General features: G+C 47.6%; 2 protein-coding genes across 8 annotated transcripts in view; both read left to right on the forward strand.

The window, feature by feature from the left end:
• MCM3AP (minichromosome maintenance complex component 3 associated protein) overlaps positions 1–14,176 on the forward strand; it is a 55,117-nt gene extending 40,941 nt beyond the window's left edge. For 2 of the 4 annotated variants that reach the window (XM_060640672.3, XM_060640671.3), the window contains exons 22-29: positions 4,306–4,576; positions 4,789–4,886; positions 5,547–5,937; positions 7,277–7,534; positions 8,013–8,142; positions 10,000–10,206; positions 12,597–12,747; positions 13,871–14,176. In XM_060640672.3, the coding sequence (XP_060496655.3) occupies positions 4,306–4,576; positions 4,789–4,886; positions 5,547–5,937; positions 7,277–7,534; positions 8,013–8,142; positions 10,000–10,206; positions 12,597–12,747; positions 13,871–14,029 (1,665 nt within the window). In that variant the 3' untranslated portion in view covers positions 14,030–14,176. Of the gene's footprint in view, positions 1–4,305; positions 4,577–4,788; positions 4,887–5,546; positions 5,938–7,276; positions 7,535–8,012; positions 8,143–9,999; positions 10,207–12,596; positions 12,748–13,850 lie in introns of all 4 variants that reach the window. The other 2 variants (XM_060640674.3, XM_060640673.3) reach the window with 2 other exon arrangements.
• A 6,919-nt stretch (positions 14,177–21,095) lies between these two features.
• The window catches only part of LSS (lanosterol synthase), a 43,367-nt gene continuing 37,769 nt past the window's right edge, over positions 21,096–26,693 (forward strand). For 3 of the 4 annotated variants that reach the window (XM_060640668.3, XM_060640666.3, XM_060640665.3), the window contains exons 1-5: positions 21,096–21,201; positions 21,514–21,682; positions 22,342–22,480; positions 25,143–25,251; positions 26,284–26,405. In XM_060640668.3, coding sequence (XP_060496651.2) covers positions 21,188–21,201; positions 21,514–21,682; positions 22,342–22,480; positions 25,143–25,251; positions 26,284–26,405 — 553 coding nt within the window. In that variant the 5' untranslated portion in view covers positions 21,096–21,187. Of the gene's footprint in view, positions 21,202–21,513; positions 21,683–22,341; positions 22,481–24,389; positions 24,487–25,142; positions 25,252–26,283; positions 26,406–26,693 lie in introns of those variants that run through there. The other variant, XM_060640669.3, reaches the window with a different exon arrangement.

Here is a 26,693-nt window from a genome sequence, read left to right on the forward strand (position 1 = left end):
ACCCTGCTCATCTGCGTGTGATACTGTAATCCACATTCCTTCTGTCCTTGGAGCCTCTTCAAATTGTAGTTTGGTTATAGGGTTTTTATTTATTTTGTTCTTCCATTTTATGTTACTTATTTATTTTAATTTTTTTTTTTTTAATTTAAGCAAACTCACAACCCCAAGATCAAGAGTCTCATGTTCTTCTAACTGAGCCAGTCAGGCACTTTTGTTTTTCTATTTTAATGTTATTTATTTTATTTTCTAAAAGTAAAAGTAACACATGTATAAAACCTTAGAAATATAAGGAAGTACAGAGGAAGCATAAAGATGATAAGAGCCATTTATGCTCTTGCCATTCAGAGGTAACAGTAATGTCTTGGTTCATGTTCTTCCCTTTTTTCCTATGATCATAAAGTCAGACTTCACCTACTGGACAATTAGTTTGTTGTTGTTCTTGCCTTTATTCTTAAGTCTTTTAATCAAAGTAATATTTGCAGTACTTAGAAAGTCAGCTACATGTCATGATGCATAATGAGAGATAGCAGCCCCTGCCTCTCTCCTAGGGGTTGATTTCTGTTGTCTTCCCAAATCACATGCTTACACAGCTGTTTCTCAGTTTACCCACTTTAGATGTTCTCCACTGACTTCCCATTAAAATATATCTATTGTTGTATAACAAATTAACCCCAAACTTAGTTTAAAATAGTCAAGATTTGTTATCTCATATTTCCGTGGGTCAGAAGTCCAGGTGTGGTTTAATTGGGTCCTCTGGCTCAGGGTTTCTCACAAAGCAGAAATCAAGGTGTAAGCCAAAGCTCTGGTCTCATCCGAAAGCTTGACTGAGGGAAGAGCCACTTCCAAGCTCGCTCTTGTGGTTGTTGGCAGGATTCACTTCCTTATTGGCTGTGGCCAGGGCCTCTCCATGAGGCAGTGTGTAAGTTGGTAGCTGGCTGCCATTGGCTGGGCAGGACGACAGTCTCTCTGTAACCTAATCTTAAAAGTGATGTCTTGTCACTTTTTTCTGATTCTGTCTGTTAGAAGCACGTCATGGCAGGGGATTGTGCAAGGGCATGAGCACTAGGGGGTGGGATCATGGGGCTGTCTTCGTGGCTGCACCCCGTGCCAAGTGAGGAGTGAGTTGGTACACTATGGTCCCACCCAGCCTTCCTTAATTTCCAAGGTGGCTACATCATCACTTTATCTTATCTCAGTGAGTGGGGTCACATTTTGATGGCTGTGTGATTGCTGTTTGCCTCAGAACCAGCCAAGTGTTCTGTGACTATGTTTCTTAATTTTATTGCAAATTGTAGTTGCCTTCGTTTCTCACTTACATACTTTTCTCTGTATCTCTCATTAATTTTTACCCAAATGTGCCAGCAGGTGGGTTGTGTGCATCTTAGTAGAGTTTCAGATGCTCTCTCACTTCACCTTATCCCTTTGAGAAAGTGCCATCCTCTTGCTCTCCTGTGGGCTGATAGTGTCCCAGGTTGTGGCTGCCACTCGATCTCCATACCACTAGCATGGTCCTGCTCCTCCCCCTGCTAACCCTGTGATCTCAGGCAGGTTCCATGTGACTCTGTGCTGCCTGTGTAGGAGTGCTCTTATGATCCCTCTTTTATTAAAAAAAGAGATTTGATGCTCTTGTTTATTTGTATAGTAATACCAACCGGCTCTTGTTTTCTGAGGAGCTTTCCTGATGTTCACTTTCTTCATTTCTTCCCCTTCCCCAATTTTTACTTTGTGTCTTTGTTTCAGTTTTTAAACAATCTCTGACTGGCTTGTACCTCTTGGAGAGAAAGCCTGTCTCCTTCTTACATCATACTGCATTACCCATTCATTCAGGTATGCATTTCACAAGTATTTGTTGAGTGACTTCTCTGTCCCAAGTACTATTCCACATGCTGGGTTATAGCAGAGAACACATCAACACAAATCCCTCTTCTCAGGAGCTAATATCCTGGAGGGAGAAGGAAACTCGTGGGTAGAAAAATGTCAAGTGTCCCTCTTCCTGGTTTATAATCCAAATTATGGCAGTCCTTCTCCCCTTTCCCATTCTTGCTTGCTGATACTTATTTTATCTTATTTTATTTATATATTTATTTCATTATGACTAATGCATTCCTTAATCCCCATCCCCCGTTTTACCCATCTTCCCACCTGCCTCCCCTCTGGTGACCATCAGTTTGTTTCCTATAGTCTGTTTCTTGGTTTGCCTTTCTCTTTTTCTTCATTTGCTCTGTTTGTTTTGTTTAATAAATTACACATGAGTGAGATCTTACGATCCCTCTTTTACCAAAGAGGGAACTGAGGCTCCAAGAAGTTAAACAAAATAGCCCTAGGCCACACAGCTGCCACATGGTGGCACTGCACACAGGTGCCCTTGAGGATGGAGTGAGCTGTACGTGTAGAGTTCCTAGAACAGCGCCTGACTAATACAAGTGCTTACTTGGTCCTGCCATTGACAGCAGCAGGGTGTGGGGTGTATCTTCCAGTTTCTTCCAAAGAAAGGATCTGTGGGAGCAGACGTTTTAGTTTTAGTCCTTGCCTCTTTGAAAATGTGTTTACCCTTGTATTTGCTTTGTGGTTCAGTGAGGTTTGTAGAAGTGTGGGTTGAAAGGTTTTTCCTTCCAGTTTTTCTCCCAAGGTCATCTGGCATCCAGAGTTGCTGTTGAGATGTCTGAGGTGATTCCTGTTCTTTTCTCTGTGGCCTGGTCTTGTTTCTCTCTGGAAGCCTGCTCTCTGACCCTGGGGTTCTGAAAATCCACTGGGGTATGCCTGGTGACGACTTCTTTTGCTCACTGTGCTGGGTTTGACGGGGTCCTTTCAGGCTGGAGAGTACTGTTTCACTTCTGGGATGTTTTTGCATCTCAGTGCTACCTATTTTCCTTCTTTTGTTTTTTGTTCTCTTGAATTCCTGTGACAGATGTTGGATCTTGTCAGTTAATTCTCTAAGCTTCTTATCCTTTCTATTCTATTTTCTGTTTTGTTTTTAAATATCATGCTCTGGGAGATTCATTGACTTTTTTTTTTTTTTTTTTTTAATGTTTATTTATTTATTTATTGGGAGCGGGCAGAGAGAGAGAATCCCAAGCAGGGTCTGTGCTGTTAGCATGGAGCCCGATGTGGGGCTCAATCTCATGAACTGTGAAATCATGACCTAAACTGAAATCAGGAGTCAGACACTTAACCAACAGCAACCCAGGTGCCCCAAATTGACTTTATATTCTATACATTCTACCAAAATTTTTATTCCATATGTATCATTCATTTTTTCTTACTGTTATTTGAATTTATCATATCATCTTGTGACTATTTTTAGATGCATCATGAGAGGAAATTGGGATTTTTGAGGTCTGAGCTTTTTTATGTTCCATGCAGGATTTGTTTCCTTTGGATTTCTCTTTCTTTATTATTCTGATCTCTCTCTTATGTTGGAGGCTCTCCTTGGACACCTTATCTGAGGCAGCCCATACCTGAGTGAGGCCCTAAAAGGCTGTCCATAAGCTCTGTGTTTGAGGTGGGGTTGCAGGTAGCTGAACAGCAAGCGTACAGTTTTTAGGGGGACTCCCAAGTGTCAGGATCTGCATGTTGTTTTCTTGGACTGTTTGGTTTCTTCGGGAAGGATTCGTCTTATCTCCTTGGCCAGCTGCTGATGGTCTTGGGACAGGTGGGGAGTGGCCAGTGCTCTGTCCCCTCCACTATGCTTGCATCATTTCAGGATAGGATGTCTTCCCAGGGGGCAGATTGCACTTAAAGGCCACCTGCAGGTGGGTGGATGACCTATAGGGCCACTGCGGTGGGTGTGACTTATCTGTGTGGTCCTGAACTTCACCTCTGGCTCTTGGTGCCACTGGATCTTGGTGCTCAGGGCTTTTGCAGGCTCAGTCAGCCTGGTTCCTTCCATACCTCCATCTGTAACTCTTAAGGCCTGGCTTCTTCTGCTTCCTTAATCTTAACAGTGATTGCTCCCATGTCTGTGATGCTCTCAAGAAACTGGTCAGAATCCCTTGTCTGCTATTGGTTTACCTTTACTCCCTTCTGTCGTTATGGGCTTTACCTGTTTGGGTTCTTTTGGGGGGGGGGGGCGGTGCTTACCTGTTTTTATACCTGTTTAAGGGTAATTGTTAAGATTAAAGTAACATCTTCAAACACACTTCTAGCTAGAGGCTGAATTATCTGTTGACTTGGCTGTTTCTTGCACTAATCTACAGCCTCACGGAGGAGGGCAGCCCAGAGAGCAGTGAGCATTTGGTTGCGCTTATTCTGGGGCTCACATTCACTGCTGATTTGTCCCCTGGTGTGTCCCTCCTGATGGTCTAGATGTTGTTCCAGGTGGCTCACGGTGCTCTCAGCGACTGCGCCCTTGATGCTGTGGAGACGCAGAAGGAGCTCCTGGGAGCCAGTGGGCTCATGCTGCTGCTTCCCCCCAAAGTGGAGAGTGAGGACATGGCGGAGGAGGACGTGTACTGGCTGTCTGCGTTGCTACAGCTCAAGCAGCTCCTGCAGGCCAAGCCCTTCCAGCCTGCACTTCCACTTGTGGTCCTTGTACCTAGCCCAGGAGGGGATGTCATGGAGAAGGAAGTGGAAGATGGTTTGTGAAGGCAATTTCGTTTATGAACCAGCATGTTTAAAAATGGGTCGAGCCCCTGGTTTGAGGACGTGCTGGCAGTGTGGTGTGTGTAGGGAGTCGAGGGACAGCAGTGACTGGGAGCAGGGATGGGCGGGGTCAGTGCAGTGAGATGTGTTAGTTTGTCTGCACGCTGAGAGCATAAGACAGGTAACCTCTGTCTGTTTCTCTCAAAGGTCTGATGCTACAGGATTTGGTTTCAGCCAAGCTGATTTCAGATTATACCGTTATTGAGATTCCTGATTCCATTAATGACTTACAAGGCACAACTAAGGTGAGAAGTCTTCATCATTTTTAAAGGCCCGATAAGACATTTCAATTTTCCCCTTTTGTTCCGTCTTAAATGTAGTATATGTTACTGCTTGGATTTTTAACATTATATTTTGACAACTTAAGAAAATGTAAGCAGAAATCAAAATAAAAGACAAAATTTGCCTACAGTCCTGCTCTCTGAAACATATTAAATTGTTCATGTAAATTTTTTTTAGAGGTTTTGTTGTAATAGTTCCATTTTGGGAAAGAAGTGCCTGGAATTACGATGAAAGTAACTGCGGGAAGCTAGAGGGTGTGAGAGTATGTGGGTGTGCAGCAAGGTGCTGGGCTTCCTAAGCATGGGGGGCCCTGGCTTCCCTTTCTGTGCGTGGTGAAGGTGGTGTGCAGGGCTGGGTTACCTTGGGCCTGAGCCCTTCCAGGGTGACCCTGCAGGCTTTACTCCTCAGGATAAGATGGGACCTGGAGCCCCTCTCTGGGAGGCATAGGGGGCGGAACTCTAGTGCCGTGGAAGCTTCTGCCCGCTTCCTAGTGTGGTTGAGAAGCTGGTGTTCCCTGTGGCACCTGCTGTGACAGCTGTGAGAGAGGTACTTTCGGGAAGCTCTTTCTGAAAAACAGGATGAACTGTTTAACCGAGTCTCTCCTGAATGTTTTTGCATCTCAGGTTTCACGGGCTGTGCAGTGGCTGGTCTCCCACTGCCCCTGTTGCCTTGACCTTTGCTGCCAGACCCTCATTCAGTACGTGGAAGATGGGGTTGGCCGTGAGTTTAGCGGCCGGTTTTTCCATGACAGAAGAGAGAGGCGGCAGGGCGGCCTGGTCTCACAGGAGCCTGGAGCCATCATTGAGCTGTTCAACAGTGTGCTGCACTTCCTGGCCTCCCTGGTGTCATCTGAACAGCTGTGCGACCTGTCCTGGCCTGTCACTGAGTTTGCCGAAGTAGGGGGCAGCCGGCTGCTTCCTCACCTTCACTGGAATGCCCCGGAGCACTTGGCCTGGTTAAGGCAGGCTGTGCTTGGCTTCCAGCTTCCACAGATGGACCTTCCACCCCCGGGGGGTACGTGCTCTTGCTAAGGGGTCCTGGCTGGGGAGGAATGTGGGACAGCTAAGTCTCCTGTTTTCCGTTCTTACTATAGTGATAATCTGGCAGGTATTGGGCGCTGATGTGAAATTTGTATGTCCTCATCCACTGTGCGCCCCCTGCTCCCACACTATACCCATTCACACCTGCCTTTGGGTTTAGGAGTCAGAGTTGGGGCTGTTTGTGGGGGGCTGTGGGCCCTTCATCACTAATAGAGCAGCCTGTGGGTGTCCGCACGGCCCAGGAAAGAACGTGGTAAGTGGTGTTGGCCTGAACACGTAGCCCAAGGCCCACGGTTTCTGAATTGACAGCAGGTTCTATCCTGCCTTTGCCACAGGGTGTGGGGGCAAAGAGCGTGGGGACCAGGCAGCCCTGCCCACATTGCTGGCTCCGCTGGGACCATGACACTCTGTTACTTTAACACCAGTGTTCCTTCTTTGTCGAAGAAACCTCTGTTCTGTGACTCTGGTTGTGCCCAGGTGAGGCTGTTGTGATGAAGACTCTATAGGTCCCCTGGGCTGGGCAAGGAGGCTGTCCCTTCCTTTGCTCACACTGTTAGGAGGGAATGAGGCTGTTTGCTACTTATGTAGTACAATACATGGCCTTGGCACGGCCACTCTCCTTTGGGCCTTTGAACAGAGGCCTCAGGTACCCTTGTAAACTTTGGGTTGTGGGGGTGCCTGGGTGGCTCAGTTAAGCATCCGACTTTGGCTCAGGTCATGATCTTATTACTGTTTGTGAGTTTGAGCTCCGCATTGGGCTCTGTGCTGACAGGTCAGAGCCTGGAGCCTGCTTCGGATTCTGTGTCTCCGTCTCTCTCTGCTCCTCCCCCCACTCATGCTCTGTCTCTCAAAAATAAACATTAAAAAAAATTTTTTTAATGGGGTGTGGTCTTCAGTAGGTCTCATAGATGCTCGTTATTGAAGAAACCCAAACGGAAGCAAACCACACGATGTAAATATGAGCTAGGGCAAGGTTCCCCAAAAGAAGCCCAGACTTCCGGTACCAGATTCCCCTGGGTGCTTTTTACAATACAGATTTCTGGTGTAACCACAGTCCTGTATAATCAGAGCCTCTAGGTTGGACTCTGTTGTTTATTTTGTCCAGGGTGACTGTTTGCATCTCTTAACGGGACGTGGGGAGGGAGATGCTCTTTGTTCAACAGCTGTGGTTCTATTGTATTCAAATTTGAAAGCAAACTTCTCAAATACACAGTTATCTTTTCCTAAGAAAATGTGGAGTGAAGACATTTTGTGTAGTGTCCACCTATATACTCTGGCCAAATCTTGTAACTGAGGAGGTGTTTTCTCTCCAGCGCCCTGGCTCCCCGTATGCTCCATGGTGGTCCAGTATGCCTCCCAGATCCCCAGCTCTTGCCAGACGCGGCCTGTCCTCCAGTCCCAGGTGGAAAACCTGCTCCGCAGAACCTACCGCAGGTGGAAGAGCAAGAGCCATTCGCTGGGCCAGGGGGCAGGGCCCTCAGTTGCCGAGATCCCATGGGATGACATAATTGCCTTGTGCATCAACCACAAGCTGAGGGACTGGACACCCCCTAGGCTTCCTATCACCTCAGGTAATTAGTGCTCGGTGCTGTGGGGTCACATCAGGAGAACTACTTGGTCCAGTTTCAGCAAAGAAAGATGTTTACTTTGATGTTTCTTTTTCTGTGGGTCGCTGCCCTTCCTTTCTATAGGACTCCCCTTTAAGCCAGTGACTTCCAGGTGACTGTTAACATTGGGAGGAGCTAGGAGTATTCCGGGGGAGCCTGGAACCATCTCCCTGAAATGGGCCCCTAGGCTGGCTCTAAGTTAGATTTCGGTAGCTCTGAGTAGTTGTACTGGTCATGCCACAGTCTGGACCTGAGCCTGTCTGAACCTTAAATGACCCATGGATGGTGAGGCATGTTTCGTCAAGCATGGGAGTCACATAAGTGCATGGCTTTAGTTAGTAGGGCTTGTTCTTAAATCAGTGTATAAGCAAACTTCAAGTGGTCACCTGTTGCTTGTTGCTCTTTTGATACTCTTTTCTCATTTGTTTTTGTATTTTTTCAGAGGCTCTGAGTGAAGATGGTCAGATATGTGTATATTTTTTTAAAAACCACTTGAAAGCATATGATGTTCCTTTGTCATGGGAACAAGCCAGAATGCAGACACAGAAGGAGCTACATCTGAGCCATGGGCGGTGAGATCTGTGTGTATTGTGTGTTTCTGTCCTGACAGCCAGCAGAGCAAACTGCATTATTCTCCTCCAGAGTACAGAGACAGAACATTAATGTTCTACACACAGAATCCAGCCCACTGTGGTTAGATTTAGACAAATACCTCAGGAACAGATCATTCTTATGCAAGCATCTCATTTATCAGACAAACCTGACCCTGAAATCATAACATAGCCAGGAGAATCTAGACAAAAGAAAGCAGACATTTCATCTCACCTACAAACCTAGTTCAAAAGTACTGAATAAAATGTGTTAGCACATATAATTTTCCAGTACATAAAAAAGTTCACAAGTAGGCTTTATCCCAGGATAAACAATGTCAACAACAGAAATCTCTTGTAATTTGCTGTCATAGAAAAATAGTGATCATTTCAGTAGGTATTTAAGTTCTTTTATTAAAATCTGTACCCTCCAAACCCAATTTATACTCATTCTTGATAAAATTTCTTATCAAACTTGGGTAAAAAAACTCCTTACCTTCATAAGGCATTTCACCATAAAACTACAAAAAAAAAAAAAAAAAAAATCCTTCTTGCTAAGACATTAGAAATATGAATGTCAGAACAGCCTGAGCTGCCTGATTTCACTTGTTCACTGCTGTCCTGGGAATGCTGCCCTGATGCAGGGACACAGATAAGATGGTGTAAATACCAAAAAGAAGGAGTAACTGTTGTTTTTAGACAGTTAAAATTGTCACTTCAAGAAAATCAACAGTTACATCCATAGAACTATTTGGAGTTCAGCCAGGTGATCAGACAGATGGACTTACAATGTACAAAAATTCTCATTCACAGCAGCAACTAACCCTTAACATATGGACGTATACTGATCCAGGAAAGGAACTAAACCCTTGTGCAGGGAACTCTCAGGGACTTGAAGGTGCAAAGAAAACCTGAATGAGGGAGAGGTCGGCTAGCTTTGTTGATGGGAAGATGGAGTGGTGTAAAGATGTCAGTTCTTAAACTGTAAAGTCAGGGCTTTTCTAATCAAAAACCCAAAAGAGGAATTTTCCCCCTGGTCTTGACAAGTTAATTCTAAAATATATTAGGATGAGAAAATATGTAGCAATTGCTGAGAAAATTTTGAATAAGAGTAACAAGGAGGTGGGGTGCCTGGTGGCTTAGTTGGGCAAGCACCCAACTTTTGATTTTGGCTTAGGTCATGATCTCAAAGTTTGGTTCGTGGGATCCAGTCCTGGTTCGGGCTCTGTGCTGTCAGCACAGAGCCTGCTCGGGATTCTTTCTCTCCCTCTCTCTTTGCCCCTCCCCCTACAAACAAATAAACATTATAAATAAATAAATAAATAACAAGGAGGATCTGCTGTGCCTCATATCAGAACATATAGTAAAGTTACAACAAATAGATGAGAATAGGAAGTCCAGAAACAAAAACCATATGGGACAAAGTACCATGCGAAACCAGTGAGGACAGACTGCATCTATTTAGAAAAAATAAAAATAGTAGACCCCCTTTCTCCCTCTGTGAATATTACTTACACAGGGATTTAAGAGCTAAATGTAAAAATACGAACCTTACCAATATTAGGGTAAAATAGAACCTTGTTGATAACCTTGGGATGGGAAACCAAACTCCGAGTAGAGAAGCTCCAAGCACCCAGTTGCCCAGGAGAGAAGGTAAGCCTTTCCTGTAAGGCAGAGGTTGCCCTTCCTTCCTTTGTGCCCAAGCCTGACCCTGAGGGAAGCAGGAAGTAGGCAAGGGTAGGTCTGGGGCTCTGTGTCTACACGCACACTCTACCTGCTGCTGGAGGAACCTTTCTTCCTCCTTCCTGACCATAAGCATTTCAAAACATGTACTTACAGTTTGGGGATAAAGTCTTCGCACCCGTCTGCAAACAAGTTTCCTGCTCCGATACTGCACATGCACTGGAAAGGGAAGAGGAATGTAGAGCATGGCCCAGAGGGGCGGGCTCCCAGCACCCAGGATCTGATGCGTGGAGCCTCTGCCCAGGAGCTCCTGGCCCAGTGTCTGTCCCGGAGTCTGCTGCTGGAGAAAGAGGAGAGCAAGAGGTGAAGTCTATTCCCTTAGGTTTATTGTGTCCTTTAGGCCCCTTCATGCTGGATTAGCAAGGATCACAGTGACGTGACTGTTTAAAAAAGAAGGCAAGTCAGATGTGTGAAGTATAAGCTCTTTGAAGGCAGAGGCAGTGCCCTAGATAGTAGGTCTTAAACCGTTTGAAATCAGTTTCATTACCGTTTATTACTGAGAGTCATAAGTTTTCTGGTGGGAGAGAAAGCATGGCTGGCTGATGGAGTCTCTTCAGTGGATAGTGAGTGCTGAATGTGTGGCTGGCACTGGCTCTCTGCCCTTGGCAAGCCTGAGGGTGCCAGTGCGTCGTCCCACACCGTAGACACTCCTCTGCGTCTCCCACCACCCTTCTTAATGGTTTTACTGAGAAAGAGAACCAGGAAGAAGGCAGTTTACAAGGTGGCCTTTACCCCATCCCCTCACCCCCAGCAGCCTCCCTGGGTCCAGCTTATCACCAAGGGCAGCCCCTCCCCTTGGCTGGGATCCCATCTCCCACCCACTCAGGACACTCACGTGAGCTTCTCTGTTATGTCCCCTTCCTCCCAGCACCCTAGAACAGGGAACCATGCCTGAGCCATGCTCCTTTGATCGTAAACTCCTCAAACAGTGTGATCCTCCCTTCTGTCCTCCCAGTCTCTCCTGAGCCCCTCCCTGCCCCCATGTCTGCACTGGTAAGAGTCACAAGCAGCTTGCTGAACTGACCATGAGCCCCAGTCTCCAGCAGCGTTCCACACCTTTGTTCTCTCCCTCCTACCTCGCAGGAGACCTAGTCCCTTTCCTGCCCAGCTGGTAACTCCCCCTAGGGCTCTCCGGGTTCTTCTTCATCCCCCGAACCCCTCACCTAGCCTCTGTGCTGTTTGCACCCCCACTCCCCAGTGATAATCTCCAATTTCAAATAACGTCAATATTCTGACAACTCCATATCTAAAAACCCCGAGTTCTCTGAAATCCAGATTTGAATATGCAACGGCTTCTTTAAAATCTTCATTAGTCATTTATAGGATGCCTGATAGCCATCTCAAAGCTAACATCCCAAATCTAATTCCAGGTTTTCCCCCATTTGAGATGGTCTTCCCAGTTGATGAGATTTTGTCCTTCCAGCTGCCCAGGCCCAATGCTTTGGAATTATTCTTCCACATCCAGTTCATCCATAAATCCTATTGTCTCTATCAAAAATGTATTCAGACTTGGACCGTATGTTGCAGTGGGCTGTGGTCTAGTCTTGGCAGACCCAGTGTGAACCTTTCGTGTGAAGCAGAGGTCATGTTTTCCTTTGCTCACAACCTTCCAATGACTTCCTCTCCAATGAAAGGCAGAATCCTTATGAGGTGGGCAGGGCCTATGTGATCTGCCTCCCATTTCCTTTCTGACCTCTGCTCCTTCAACCTGTGAGGTAGCACACAGCCAAGCCTTTGTGCCTGCTGTTTCTTTTGCCTGGAACTCTTCAGCCACCCCCAGATATCCCTGTGGCTCACATTACACTCATGTCCAGTCTCTGCTCAAATGTCCGCTTCTCAGCGAGGTCTTCCTTGCCTGTCCCTCAAACCCTTCCTGTCTTCATGTCTCTGCTTTGTCTTTCTCACCTTCAGACTGCATTTCCCTTTTCTTTTGTTCTTTGTCTATCTCCCCTCACTAAACTATAAGCTGCTTACAGCTGGGCCTTGTCTCTTTTCTTTCAGTGCTGTATCCCTGGTACCTAGAATGGTGCGTAGTGTTTGGTGGGGGCTTGTTGGAAGAGTGAATGAATGTGTCATGATTTTCAAAGTAGACTTTCATAGGTGTGTATCGTTTAAGCAGTTGGATCAGATTGTTTTTCTTGAAAAGATCAGTGAAAAAAGTGGATGGAGTGAACATCTTAACAAGTGTGTTAGGTGGTGGTGGGATATTATTTTGAGTTAATTTTAAACTATAAGCAGCAATCCACACATCTGGATAATCCATCAAGAGATAAGAATTAATTATAAATACCAAAATAAGCCAGAGAAAATAAACCAAATGGGAGAATTATGAGTAATGTTAAGTAACATGCAAAAGCAGTTGTTTGGATAAATGTGATCTTTTCTGTTAAATATAAATTGGACTTACAAATTAAAGAGAAGATTAAAAATTTTTAGGAGTGTGGTTCTGCTTCTCATAACTGTTCTACCCTTAGTAAAAAACAAAGCTTTAAAAGGTTAAAAGTAGGGGTGCCTGGTTGGCTCAGTTGGTGGAACAAGTGACTCTTGATTCTCAGGGTTGTAAGTTTGAGTCCCATGTTGGATATAGAGATTACTAAAAAATAAAATCTTAAAATTTTTTTTAATTAAAAATATTTATAGGAGAAAAGTGAATGATAGTTAAATGTTTTATTCCTCATTCTCAAATGCTTTAGGTTTGAAGATCAGCTTCAGCAGTGGTTGTCTGCAGACGCAGGAGTGTTTACAGATTCAACATCCCTTCCCCTCTACCTTCCTCAGACCCTGGTGTCTCTGCCTCAGACTATTGAACCTGTGATGAAGACAGTGACCACTACCAGCCCTCAGGTGGGAGGAGCGTACATTTGGCATTTGAATTAGAATTGAAGACTGAGAGAATGGCGGGGAAAAGTAACATCTCCATTCATCATATGGTATTGTGATGACCAATAAATTATTAGCTTAAATTAGATCTTTTCTTAATCTGTCAGTGTTATAGAGGCCCAGCTAATTCTGAGTTTCTATGTGTGAAATGAAGGGAGAGTGGAATTAAAACATGCTTACAAATTGAACAAAACCCATAACCGTGTTCTGACACGCAGTGAGGGCATTGAGGAGAATAACAAAGGTGATGACGGTGGCTTCTGTTTGTGCACATGATGTCCAAGCCTTGGCATCACCCCAGTCTTCCTCTGCGGGATTAACTTTCCCTGAGGAAAATTAATGACCGAGGAAGGTAAGATCACAGACGTCAGGGGCTCACCCAGGAGTGTGGCTGAGCTGCTTTTCAGAGCCAGACCTGATTGGCTCCGAAGCTCAAGGTCTTTCTACCTCATGATCCTCTTTCAGTGGTAACAGAAGCAAAAACAGAGTTTTCATCATAGATTATAATGCTGGACATTTAAAAAGTGTGCTCCTGGACTGGTTTTAGGAAGCCCTTCAATAGGGAAGAAAAGCAAATTAAGAAGGCATACTGTTTCCATTCATCAGTTTGGCAGGTACCTTAAGAAAGTTTGTACGCTTTGACTTAACAATTCTGCCCTAAAGAAACTACCATATATAACAAAAATTGATGGGTTTTTGTTGTTGTTGTTCACTGTAGTATTAATCATACTGCATAAAAAAATGGAAACTAAATATCCAAAGATGGGAGTCAGGTTAAACAGTTACAGGACATATGATGGAATAGCTCATAGCCCTTGACAATTATATTTTATAAAAATGACTGACACTGGAAGTGGATGATACAATGAAGAGAAACATTCTATGTGCAGGTGATACCAGCTGTATATGTATGTGCTGAAAGAGGCTGGGAGGATGTATATGATAGATGCCAAGAAACGGGTTTGTTGAGCCCAGCAGGCCACAGATGAAGTTTCTAACATGAATCAGATATACTGCCTTCAAAGAGAATATATTTGGGTTTATGGATCTCCCCAAACTATTTTTAGGTTCTTTTTTATTTAAATAGAATGAAAGGCCAAGGGAGCAACTGCAGTTGTCAGAGGCAACAGGCACATCTGTGACTGAACGGCTCAAGTACCTGGAAAGGCTGATGCAGAGTTCAAGGGAGGAGGAAGTTGCCTCTGAGCTCCATCTCTCTGCACTGCTGGACATGGTGGACATTTGAGCTACGGGACCTGAGAGAGTGAGAGTCTCCCGAAGATTTTTGCCTTTACTCGAAATAATGTTCTTCTCAGATGTTTGATGCACTGTTGGAAATGTGATTATTAATCATGCAAATAAACCATTTGAGTGTCTAATGAGGCCATCCCAAGTTTTCAGAATGAAAGGCTCTTTTCTCCTGTGTAGTGTCTTTGATATTCTTACGTTTCATCTCACATTGTCACCCACCAACATAGGCTCTGAGGGAGTTTGCAGCTTACATTTCTGTGTGCATCATTCATTTCTAAGTTGCAATCACTGATGTGTCAGACATCAGTAACACAGGGACAAACAAGACACAGGAACCCTGCTCACCAGGCCCACCTAGCTCACATCCAAGAGAGCCAACGTTATATGTACATAGCAATCTGAAGGTGTGTGCAGGGCATATCCCTGCCCTGGAAGCAGAGGGGAGACCGGAGGATTATGTGGAGAAGAGAGAATTCCGGGAGGGGAGTGCAGGGTGGAACTGGGCAGAATGTGATGTAGCTGAGAGGTTATGGCACCTGGAGGTGTCAGTGTGGTAGTACTGCCAAGTGAGGGGGGATAGGCCAGACCACAGAGACCCTTGCTGCCTTATTCTGAGTGCTGTGGGAGTCATTTGTTGGAAGATATTAGGAGAGAAGTGACTTGGTCACTTCTTTTAAAGATGGTATATGGGCAATTCTGGTCAGCAACACAAGGCAGGAATCTCGAAAGGGGTGCTGAGCAGCCATCCATGTGAAAAAGGAAAGGTATAATCTTGAGTTTGTTAGCAGTTGGTGTGGAAGAAGGATAAATCTGAGCCATCCACAGAAGGAGGTATTATTAATTTGGTGATGCTGAGTATGACCACCAATCTGAAATTGGCACTCAGCATCTCCCTATTATAATCCTTTAGTCTCTCCAAGAAGACTGTATCTTCTCATTCTCCTCAAACCTCCAGCATTCTTAGATGATGACCTTGCTTATTTCACTGAGCACTAAGAACAGAACTTCTTATCCCACGACCACCAAATCTACCAGCCAATCCCTACTTCCTTAGAACAAAACTATTTACTTCTTTTAGGGATTTTTTCAGTGATTAATTTCATGTTCATCAATAAAGACCTTAAATAATGCTATTTCTTAATCTTGATTTTATTATTTTTTTTTTCCGCCGCCGCCGCTCTTCATCGTGATTTTAGACATTATCTGTTGATTTCCCACAATGAAAGAGAACTTAGCTCTCCTAGACTATCCTCTCTGCAACATACTTTATGCATGCCTAAATATCCACATTTCCTCTTCTAGTCTTCCAAACAGCTTGACAAAATGTGGGCTGAAGTGTGCATTCAGAGTTCAGTATGACTATTAATACTGTTGGCCATTGAGCCCAGTATTGGTTTATGATTACACTTCCTTTAGTTATGTTAAAATTAATAAAAGGAAACCTCATTTAAAATGGAGTCAGGAGGCCAGTAGGGGGAGCTCTAGTGCTCTACCAACCGAAGACATCTCCGTAAGAGGGACATCTTGTCAGGATACTACTTTACTGTCCCAGCTGGAGGAAGGAAGGTTTCCTCCTGCCCAGGCCAGGCAATAGTCCGGCCAATGAGAGACTGCCACAGCTCAAGCAATGGGAGAAAGTTACAGCTCAGCTAATGAGAAGCCACAACACTTTCAGCATCCAGTTTACTACAATTGATTTTCTGTTTACAATAGCCCTGCCCAACTCCCTCTTTTCCTCTATAAGGCCATGTTCTGGTTTGTTCCTTGGAGTTATGGTTTTGCCTTAGCTTGCTTGTCTTGCGTTGTGGTTCTCTGAAATTCCCAAATAAACCCATTTTTGCTGGCAAGATAACTGATGATTTTATTTTTAAGGTTAACCGGTCCAACTTTTCAGTTTTCCCTGGAGTTGGGTGCCTTGTTTACTTGTTTTTCTATGTTATCACTACTTCACCCAAAACTTTTTGTGCTAAGTGTAAAGTTCCTTCCAACACTGTGCTAGGCTCCACTTTCTTTTGGAGATGACCCACTGGGAAACACCCGTTTTTCTGCCACAGTGTGGACATGTCCTGGATTCTGAGTCCTAGATTTTCCTCTTCCTTTGTTTGCTTTCTCATTTTGATGGAGCCCATATTCTAGCAGCCTTCTGAGCTTTCCTATCTTGTCTTTATATCTACCCTTAAATTTGATTTATCATTTGAATGAAAACAGAATTTTATTTATCTTTTATTTTGAGAGCGAGACGGAGCAAGTGAGGGACAGAAAGAGAGAGGGAGGGACAGAGAGAGAAGCGGGCCCATCTGGAGCAGGGCTCATGCTCACCTGGAGTGGGGCTTGAGCTCACAAACCGTGAGATCATGACGTGAGTCAGATGCTTAACAGAACCACCCAGGTGCCCTATTTTCTTTTATTATTTATTTTACCTTTGAGAGAGACTGAGGATCTGAAGCAGGACCCACAGGGGCTCTGTGCTGACAGCAGAGCCCGATGTGGTGCTCAAACCCATGAACTGTGAGATCATGACCTAAGCTAAGTCGGATGCTCAACTGACTGACCCTCCCAGGTGCCCCTTATCTTTTAATTTTAATTAATTTCTTTATTAGAAAAAACGTACACACAAGTAGGGGAGAAGGGCAGGGGACAGAATCCCAAGTAGGTTCCATGCTCAGCATGGGGCCTGATACAGGGCTCAATTCCACAACCCTGGGATCATGACCTGAGCTGAAATCAAGTCGGACACTTAACCGACTGAGCCACCCAGGCACCCCGGAAATAGAATTTTAGATTGGTAATCATTCTCCTGTTTTGGTTGTTACTGTTGTTGGAAGTTTTGCAAATCATCTGTTCCTAGTGTTCTTAAATTTCTCAAAAACATGCTTGATTGTGTTGGTCTTCCTCCTCTATTACCCTCCCAATTTGCTGTGCTGAGCATTAGTGGTGCATTCCTCCCCCCCCCCCCCCCCCCCCGTAGTTATTGCTGTGTAACAGACTACTCCAAACATATGTGGTAGCAAATGTGGGAAGGATTCAGCTGGGCAGCTTTCTCTAGGGATTGCTCACACAGTTGCAGTCAGTCACTTGAAGGCTTGATTAGACTGGATGTCCAAGACAAGTTCACTCACATGGTTGGCAGGGGGCTCAGCTGGGCCTTTCAACCTGAGTGGCTAATATGTGACTTCACTGTGTGGCCATGGCAAGGTTGCCCAGGGTAGTCAGACTTCTTACATGGAATCTCAGGGGTCCAAGTACAAGTGCTCCAGTGAGCAAAATGCAACCCCAGCTTTGGAACTCATGCAGGATAACTTTCACAGCAAGGTATTACAAGTGTTTGGTTACAGATTCAAGGGATGGGATGTAGATCCCACTTCTCATTGGGACGAGTGTTAAGACCGTATTGTACAAGAGCATGTGAGATGGGAGGTGTTGCAGGAATCTTTAGAAAACAATATGCCATGCTTTCTCAGCCTGGAAAATTATCTGCCTATGTTGGAATTTTTTGAAATTATTTAATATATTCTTTTCCTCCATTATTTCCCTTTGCAACTCCTAATATTCAGATGTTTGACCACCTGGATTGATCCTCTAATTTTTTCTCCTTTATTTTTTATATCCTTATTTTTTATCCCACTATCCTAAAATTTCCCTATTTTAAATTGCTATTCTAGGGACTTAAAATCTGATGCCATATTTTTTATTCCTGAGAGTCTTTTTCCTTAATGTTTCTTATTTAGAGAATCCTGTTCATTCGTTTATTCAGTATATACTTTCGGAATATTTACTATCTGCTAAGCATTATTCCAGGTGCTGGGGATATGACAAACGTCAGCCCTCACAGGGCTTATATTTTAATGGAGAGATAGGCAGTAAACAAGATAAATATGCAAACTGTTTGGTCTGCTAATCAGTGGGAAGCACTGAGGAAAATAGTGTAGGGAGGGAAAGAGCATCAGGTGGTTCTGGTTTCATGGGTGCAACATCCTACCTCTGTGAGGACATGTTTTTGTTCAAGTCCTCTTCCACACCTGGCATCCTCTCTGTTTCTCAAAATTCCCTTTTTTGGTGTGTTTTGTTGTCTTTCTTCATAGAGGCTTTCCTCAAATGTCTGGCTCACGTTGATGAGGGGCTCCAAGGAGCTTGTTGGAAGCTCTGTGTCAAGGGTTACAACCTGACAGCCGATTGGCTTCTCCACTTTAACAGTGGGTCCCAGCTGTCAATGTTTGCAGGTCTTTTTGGGGGGCCATTTGCTCCAGAGAAATCCTCTTCTTACTGCCTGAAGTCTTATGGCTGAATGGAAGGCGTAGGACCCGGGTCCTACACGAGTGTAAGACTTTCACTCAACATTCCCCTGTCCCCCCCAACTTTCAGTAGACTTCAACTGTGTCTTTCCTGAGTTCACACCTGCTCTGACTCAACTGTTACAGGCTCCCACCCAGGTAGAGGAAGGGACCCATCATCATACTGCTTATTCAAAGGTCTTTCGATTTCTGCACCTTCCTTGGATTTGTTAGCAAAAATGGTCTCTTTCTTGATGGCTTCACTTCTACCTATGGGTTTCAGCTTTTTCTGGCTTGCTAGGTCAGTTATCACTTCTTACATCACAACTTCTACAATTGTGTTGCTCTCTCTAGTTTGCTGGTAACTTCTCTCCCGTTCTTTCACTGTGAGTTTTTATCTTTTATTACTTTATGTAAATAGAGTTTGGATGGGAAATGGAAGTCAATGCCTGGGCTCAGTCTGACATGTTTAACTGGAAATTCCCCCCTTAAAAACAAAATAAAACTCTGCTGCCGGGCTCTTCTCTTCACATTTCCTAACATTGCTCTTATCAGTCACCAATAAGTTGTCTTGCAACGTTTAGAATCATCAATTCTCAGACCCCATTTTACAATTCCTCTAAAACCTTTATGCAACCATGTCTTTGCCTGGCTTCCCCGACTCCACATTACCCTGGTTTTTCTCCTGTTTTTCTGGCTACTCCTTCTCTTCTGAACTGGAAACTATTCCTGCCCCAGGACTCACCCAGAAAATCTTCTTTGGAACACTCACTTTCTAGTTGATCTTGTCCAATCTCCTATTCTCAAACATCACCTAAAAAGAGGTAACTCCTAAATTCCTTTCTCTAGCCTTGTCCTCTCTCCTGAACACAAGTCTACTCTAGTGTGCTCACTTACAAGTCTGATGAGCATCTGTCTTAACATGTTTCCAATCTAAGTTGAAATTTCCCCCAAAACCTTCTCTACTTTTGTAAACAACACCATCATATGCCCAGTTGTTCATGCCAAAAACTTTGGAGCCTTCTGTATCCAATTTATTAAATGAGTTGGAATTGGTAGGGTGCAAGTAGAGAGAAGTATTATGTTTTCTCATGACTGTCTCTAGAAAGTCTTACCTGTGAATTCTCAGATGGGTTTTTACACTTTTTTTCTTTCCAAGATATTTAAAAAAAATTGTTATTTTGCTCATAAAAATTCCAGTACAGTAAAATATCAAAACTCAAAGTGTGCTCCAACTGAAACTGCTTCTGTCCCTTGGCTTTGCCAGACTCAGGGTTTGAGATGTCCATACTGTAGGCTGGAGCCCTAATTCCCACTCTTTGTGTTTCCACGTGGAGGAACGTCAGTGGAGAAAAACTGTTTTCTACTCCCAGCGAAGTCTGGATTGGTGAATTTGGGAGAATGGACAGGGTAAAGTATGCTCAGGCTCCTCTGAGTACACTTTGTGGGGTCCACAGGCTGGTGGTATCTTCTTACCTGCACTTGGTTGCATGGTGCTCGGTGAGGCAGCTCTGTGGCCTGGAGGCTGCAGCTGCCCATCTGGTCAGGGGTTGAGAGAGATGTTTGTCTGATTTAGGGGTGGGTCAGTATTCCCCTCTTGATTGCAGATCTAAGGCATGTCTTCCAAACTAGCTTTGTATATGTGGAAGGCTGGTATTTTAATATCATCCTACTTGTGTGTCATCTTCACTAGTTTCTGAACGACGACTGGAAGAGGCAAGTGTCCTTTACTGACCGTCTAAAACCCCAATACTCATTCCATTAAAGGGAAGGTGTGTGTGTTTCTTCTTTTCCAAGGAGCCCCTCCCCCACTGCCTTCCCTCTGGCTTTCGGTGGTTCACACGTGGGGTGGAGGGGGCGGCGCGGGACCGGAGGGATGTCAGGGCTTCTGTCCGCAGAGGACCAAATGCTGGGGCGGCCTGTGGGTTCTTGAGGGGTTGCCTCTGGGGCCTGTGGCTCTTGTCCCTCCGGGTCAGCACCGTCTCCTCCATCAGATGCCCTCCACTCTCCCCGCAGCCCAGGTTTCTGCTGTGCACCCCTGAGGGCCAGGCTGTCCCCACCCCAACTGTCCCTTTCAAGCTCGGTTACTCTGTGTCTCCACCTTTATCTCCCTTCCCTTTACTGTCAAGCCCTTTCACCTTTAAGTTATCCTGGGGACTCCCTGACTCGGGGCACCCCTGTGAGTAGCCGAGGCTGTCCCCGAGCGTCACCTGACGCCCCCGCTTGGCCCTCCCGGGCCCCTGGGCCCGGGGTGGGGGGTGGGGGGCGGTGGAGGGGGGGCGGAGGCTCGCCTCACCAGGCCCATCCCCATCAGGGCAGCTCGGGGGGCTCAGCCTCCCGGGGAGCCTCGCTCCTGTCAGCCTCCTCCGGGTCCCTACCGCCTCCCTCCTCCGCCGAGGAGGCTTCCCACCTCATCGCCTGAAGGCCCAACCTCGAGGCTTCCGTCTTCCCCTCAAGCACTCACCTCCAGCTAGCCGGCCTCTCCCTCAAGGGCAGGAGCTCTTCCCTGCCTGTGACCTCAGCCTGAGCCTCTCTCCCAGATCGCTCCCGCCAGTCCGCCCTCCTCGGGCGCACCGGGACCCTCCCCACGCGGCTCTAAGGCTCAGGCACTCCTCCTCACCCTCCGCGCAGCTCGCCACCTGGAGCTCCGGACCTGACTGCAGGCCCCGCCCCGCCTAGGCCACGCCCTCGTCGCGCTGGGGCGTCTGGCTCTCCACCACTGAGGCGGCCGGGCGCGCCCCGGGCCCACCCTCGCGGCGTTCTGATTGGCTGCACGGACATCGGCCCACCGCGCCCCACACGTCGCCCGAGGCGCGAGTCTATGTATTGAGCGCGCGCCGACCCGCGCCAGCGCGCGGGTGGGGAACATCGCGGCCGCCTTCATGACGGAGGGCACGTGAGTCTCTGCTTCCCGGGACCCCTGCGCGGCCCTAGCACGCCCGCTGGACGAGGCCGGGACCCCCGAGAAGGGAGGGAGCGGTCCGGAGCGCGGCCGAGGGGCCGCGGGGCCGCGGGGGCGGGGGCTTCGGGGAGAGATCCGGCGGCGGGGGCGTAGTGGCCCAGCTGGCGCACTGAGAGTTCTCATTTTGTGAGCTGAGGAAAACGGTGGCCTGTCTGTGGGCTGCCGGAAGGGACGGCCGCGGCCTCCGGGCTCCGACTTGGGAAGAACGGGCAGGACGGCCTCTCACCGGAGCGCGACCATTTTCAGGTGTCTGCGTCGTAGAGGGGGCCCCTATCGCACCGAGCCCGCCACCGACCTCAGCCGCTGGCGCCTCCGAAATGAGAGGGGAAGGCAGACGTGGACGTATTTCCAGGAGGGGGAGGATCCTGGCCGCGGGCAGACCCGGCTGGAGGCGCACTCCCTGGGACTGGACCCGGTAGGTGCCCGCGCCGGGCGCCGCGGGCAGGTGGGCGGAAGCCGGTGCGCAGCCCCTGCCTTAGCGGGGAGCGCCGGGCCCGGCGGGGGTGGGGGTGGGGCGTGCGGACCAAGATGTCCCCTAAAGGTGGGCCGGGCTCCTCTGCTTCAGTCCCCTTAGCACCAAGTGACGCGGAGGAAACCGCTGTCCTTTTGAGAAACACGTTTTTGATCCAGGGAATTGCATGTGAGCGATTCGGCTGGTGGAAGGAGTGTGCAGCGCCGGGCGGTGGGGCTTCTCCCTGGGGCCCTGTCTGCCGCTGCCACCTGCCGTGCCGTTCGCTCCAGTCCCGTCCCGTCCCGTTGGCGGCCCTTCCCGAGAGAGGCGGGGCGGGGGCAGGCCCGGGGCAGCACTGCGCCCCTCCCGCGCGCCTGGACATCTGTCTTATTGATTTAAGACGTCCCGAGAAGTTATGAAGAAATTTGAAAATAGTGACTGGAAAGCAGGAGAACGTAGAACCTTCCTTTTGCCTCTTGAGGTGGCAGTGCTTTCGAAGAGTGGTAGACTTTTGATCCAAACAGTTGAAACTTGGAAAGTAATTTTGGCCTGGCTGTAGGTGCTGAGGGTTCCTCTGGCCTGGCCACAGACCCCTCATCTCTCCTCTCTTTTGTCTTCTGCAGACCGGTTACTTTAAGGACTTGCCCAAAGCCTGCACAGCCCATGAAGGGGCTCTGAATGGGATGACATTTTATGTGGGGCTGCAGGCTGAGGATGGGCACTGGGCAGGTGATTATGGCGGCCCACTCTTCCTCCTGCCAGGTAGGTGGGTGCTGCCCCAGCTTGTGGGTGAGGCCGTCCTGGGGTCCTGGTCGGGCCCGGTTCAGGCCCTTGGTGAATGCAGCGTGTGAATGAGTAAACAGGTGAAAACCCAGGAGCTTACTTGGAAGATGTCCCTGGAGGGTTGCCTTGTGCCTGTGTTGTCCTGGTGTTGGTGCTGGGGAATGGGAGTGCCATCCCCAGTGTTCACTGCCAGCCCAGTGTTCCTGTAAGGGAAGCAAGGGGTACTCTTGTGGGGACAGAGGAGGAGTGGCTCTTGAGTCCCAGTACAGAGCGGTAGGGACACTCCAAGGGGGAGGACCTAGCCTATGTAAAGGTGCTAGCTAGAGTGGGCAGGTGAAGGGTGGGACCTTTTTAATTTTTTTAAGTTTATTTTTAATCTCTACACCTAACGTGGGGCTCGAACTTACAACCCCTGGATCAGGAGTTGTGTGCTCTACCAACTGAGCCAGCCAGGTGCCCTGATGGGTGGGATCTTTAAGGCTTCTTTGGGCAGGTTGGGGGAGGCCAGACAGCTTGGGTGTGTGAACTTAACCTTGAAGGGGTGACTGAGGGAGCCAGGGCAGGGAAACTGCAGGTTCAGTTGGTTGAGTCCTAGGAGGATTGCACTTGGGCCTCCTGGGTACTGAACTGGTTTGGCTAGGTAAGGCCATTGTGTTCTGAGAGTGTTTCACTGAAGAAATACTTGGCCATGTAATGTGAGAAATCTGCTTTGAATTTATGTAGAAGAACTCTTTTCTCCTAGTGGGAGGAGCATTGGGAATCCATTGTGTTCTTGTCTCTCCTGGGCTGTACGTCATTAGATCTTCTTATCCAGGAACCCATGGGCATGTCCTTAGGGGCAAGTCAAGGGGCTTTTTCTTCCCTTGGCCCCACTAGGAGCCTGTTGGGACTATTCCAGAGGTTTTCGTAGGGAAGTAGTGGCACATGATCCCACTGGTCTGCTTTGATCCTGGGCAGAGTGACAGGACTTCACTGTGTCTCAGCGACCTCATCTGTGACATGAAGATGATGAGAATCAGGTTAGGTCATACACGTACAAAACCAGGCATGCAGGGAGCTCTTGGTCCTGCGTTATTTTAGGCTTGCTGCTGCAGCTCTGGGCTCATCCAGCTGGGGCTTCTGCTCTGTGCAGGCTGTAGGTTGGGGCTTTTCCTGGGCTTCCCCTTTTTGCACTCTGGATAGACCTTCTTCCTCAGGTTGATGCTGTTCTGTTCAGAAGTACCATTCCAGCGTTCTTCCGTGGCTGGGTGAGCTTTGACTGGTCCTTCCTTTATCTGCTTTAATTTGGAAAATGCTCCTGGTTGGGGGGGGGGGGGGGGGGGGAGGGCGCGATTCTGTATAGACAGTTCCTGACTGAGTGTGGTTCATGTGGCATTGACTATTCCCAGGGGTCTTTATGGGGAGGCAATGACATGGCGCTGGCTTGCTGTGACCCTGGGTAAGGTGACAGGACTTCACTGTGCCTTGGCTGCCTCATATGTGATATGGGGAGTTGGATTCAGTCATACATATACATATATGCATCGCTGTGGTGAGCCCTGATTCTAGGGTCCAACCCCTTGGGTTCCCGCCCCAATCCCACCACTTGGGGCCCCTGCCTCAGTTTCCTTGCCTGTAAGATGAGGGAGACACTGGTTCTGTTTTTTGCCCACGTGTGTTTCTTTGTCTTGACAGCACTGTAACTGATGAAAAGAGATGGGCTTGATTTGGGATGACTTTTTTCTGTGAACCTCTGTAGCATCTCCAGACCTAGCTGTCCCTTCTTCCGGGCTGTGTCTGTGTGTGGCCATGTCTTCCAGGGCTTCTGATGCCTCTGATCTAGAGCCAGGCATGTATCTCATGGTGCATTTTGGCTAAGGCCTACCCTAAGACACCTCTCCCCTTGCAGGGCGCTACAGCATGTGACTGATGGAGCCAGTGCTGGGGGAGATGAGAGTGGGGTTGAAGATGGCCTGGGAGCACCATGTTGAGGAGGGCTAGGCTGGGTAATGTTTATTGTCCTTCTCCCACGTTTGCAAAGTGACATATGCTGGTAAAAAACGTATAGGGGCTCCTGGGTGGTTCAGTCAGTTGAGCATCTGACTCCTGATTTCAACTCAGGTCATGATCCAGGGTCGTGGGATCAAGCTCTGCATCCGGCTCTGCACTGAGGTTGGAGGCTGCTTAAGATTCTCTCTTCCTCTTCCCCTCTCCCCCTCTTGACACACACACACACACACACACACACACACACACACTCTCTCTCTCTCTCTCTCTCTCTCTCTCTCAAAAAAAAAAAAAAAATTCCTACGTGTGGTTAAAAAAAAAAAACGTATAAAACAGAGAAACATAAGCAATAAATATTCTGTCCAGGGGTGACCCATTTGGTATTTCTTTTCCAGCAGGTATGGACAGTATTGCAGGACCCTGACCTTGGCTGGGTGGGCTCTGCATACCCTATGTAAGGAGTGTCCTGTGTTGTGGCTGCTCCCCGGGCCCTCACTCCCAAAGTCCCTCATGAGGCCAGGAGGAATAGCCTTCTCTGGCTTGTTTCCATGCAAAGGAGACCCAGCTCCCTGTTGGGTTGAGAGGAAAGGGGCCTAGGCTTGGCAGTACTGAGTGTTCCTCCTCCCAGTAAAGGAACATCCTTTCTGCCACACAGGTCTCTTGATCACATGCTATGTGGCGCAAATCCATCTGCCAGCCGGATATAAAGAAGAGATAGTGCGGTACCTGCGGTCAGTGCAGCTCCCTGATGGCGGCTGGGGCCTGTGAGTCATTTTGTTACTGCACACATGTGCTTACTTGTGCACACATGTTCATATGTAGGAGATAATACCTGTCAAGGGGGGGGTGACTAGCTCTGGACCTGGGTGGGTCGGGGGGAGAACCTGGGAGGAGGGAGGTTGGCTGGATGCTGTATGCTGAACTCTGGTTTCCCAAGGGTCTTACAATAGGTGGCTACTTGCTTTCTGGGCGTTGGTTTCATAGCTTATGTTGTACCTGGACTTTATGACTGGTTGAGAGGCTCTTGAGACCCACACCCCACAGAAAGCCACCTGGCTGTTATTGCTAAGGCAAAAGGAAATTATTCTGGGCCCTGGGATGGCACCAGGGGGGCCAGGTAACCCTCCCCAGGTCTCAGTGTGCCTTTCTGACACTTAGCACACTCTGGGAGCAGGGCCTTCCCCCAGGGTGGTCACTGCCTGCCCACCTTGGTCATGGGCTCTGCTGCCCTTTGTTCTACACCCAGAGATGGGGTTCTTTCTGGTGGGCTGAATCCACACCACAGGAATTCTCCATTAGAATTCTTGAAGGACAGCCCAGCCTCTCTTCATCCCTTGACAGAGTTGTGGGCCTCAAGCTTAAGGCCTTGGCTCTCGGGCCTGCAGGTCCCAGGGCATCTTGGTGGATGTTGAAATCTCACTAGTGCCCTTGGACAGGCACAGGGTCTTGGCCTTACCTGCCGTGTTGCCTCTGATGCTTGTTCTGTGTGCTGTAGTGACAAAGGAGCCTTAGTTGGATTTGCACCCTGGGACTGGTCATGTTGATTCAGGCATGGGAAGTAAGCCGAAGAGGCAGGCAAGTCCTGCACAGGCACTTTTGGAACTGTTCAATTATGGGAGGCACGTGAATTCTTACTGGAAAATTGCTGTTCTGTGTTTTATTATGTTGCCATGTTGTATCAGTGTAAGGTAATTTAATATTTTTGATTTTCTGAGGACATTTTGCTGAAAACCTTGCTTAATTCCTTACAAGTGATGAAACATGGCATTCTCTCACTCTGTCCTTTGCTCCCCTAGGCACATGGAGGACAAATCCACAGTGTTTGGGACTGCACTCAACTATGTATCTCTGAGAATTCTGGGTGTTGGCCCTGACGATCCTGACTTGGTACGAGCCCGGAACATTCTTCACAAGAAAGGTACCCCTGACACAGCGTGCACTGGGTTAAGGGTCCATATCACCTGGGCATAATGAGCTCTAGCAAATGAGAACTAGAAAGATCAGCCTCCATTTGAAATCCTGGGTGAAATATGTGAAAAGGGATCCATCAAAGCAGAAAGAGATGGACACATTCCAACCTCACTGGTATTGTTTCAAAAGGGAATTAAGAGGGGCGCCTGGGTGGCTCAGTCGGTTGAGCGTCCGACTTCGGCTCAGGTCATGATCTCATGGTCCGTGAGTTTCAGCCCCGCGTCGGGCTCTGTGC

This window comes from Panthera onca, chromosome C2, assembly GCF_046562875.1.
Source record: "Panthera onca isolate mPanOnc1 chromosome C2, mPanOnc1 haplotype 2, whole genome shotgun sequence".
Classification (NCBI taxonomy): domain Eukaryota; kingdom Metazoa; phylum Chordata; class Mammalia; order Carnivora; family Felidae; genus Panthera; species Panthera onca.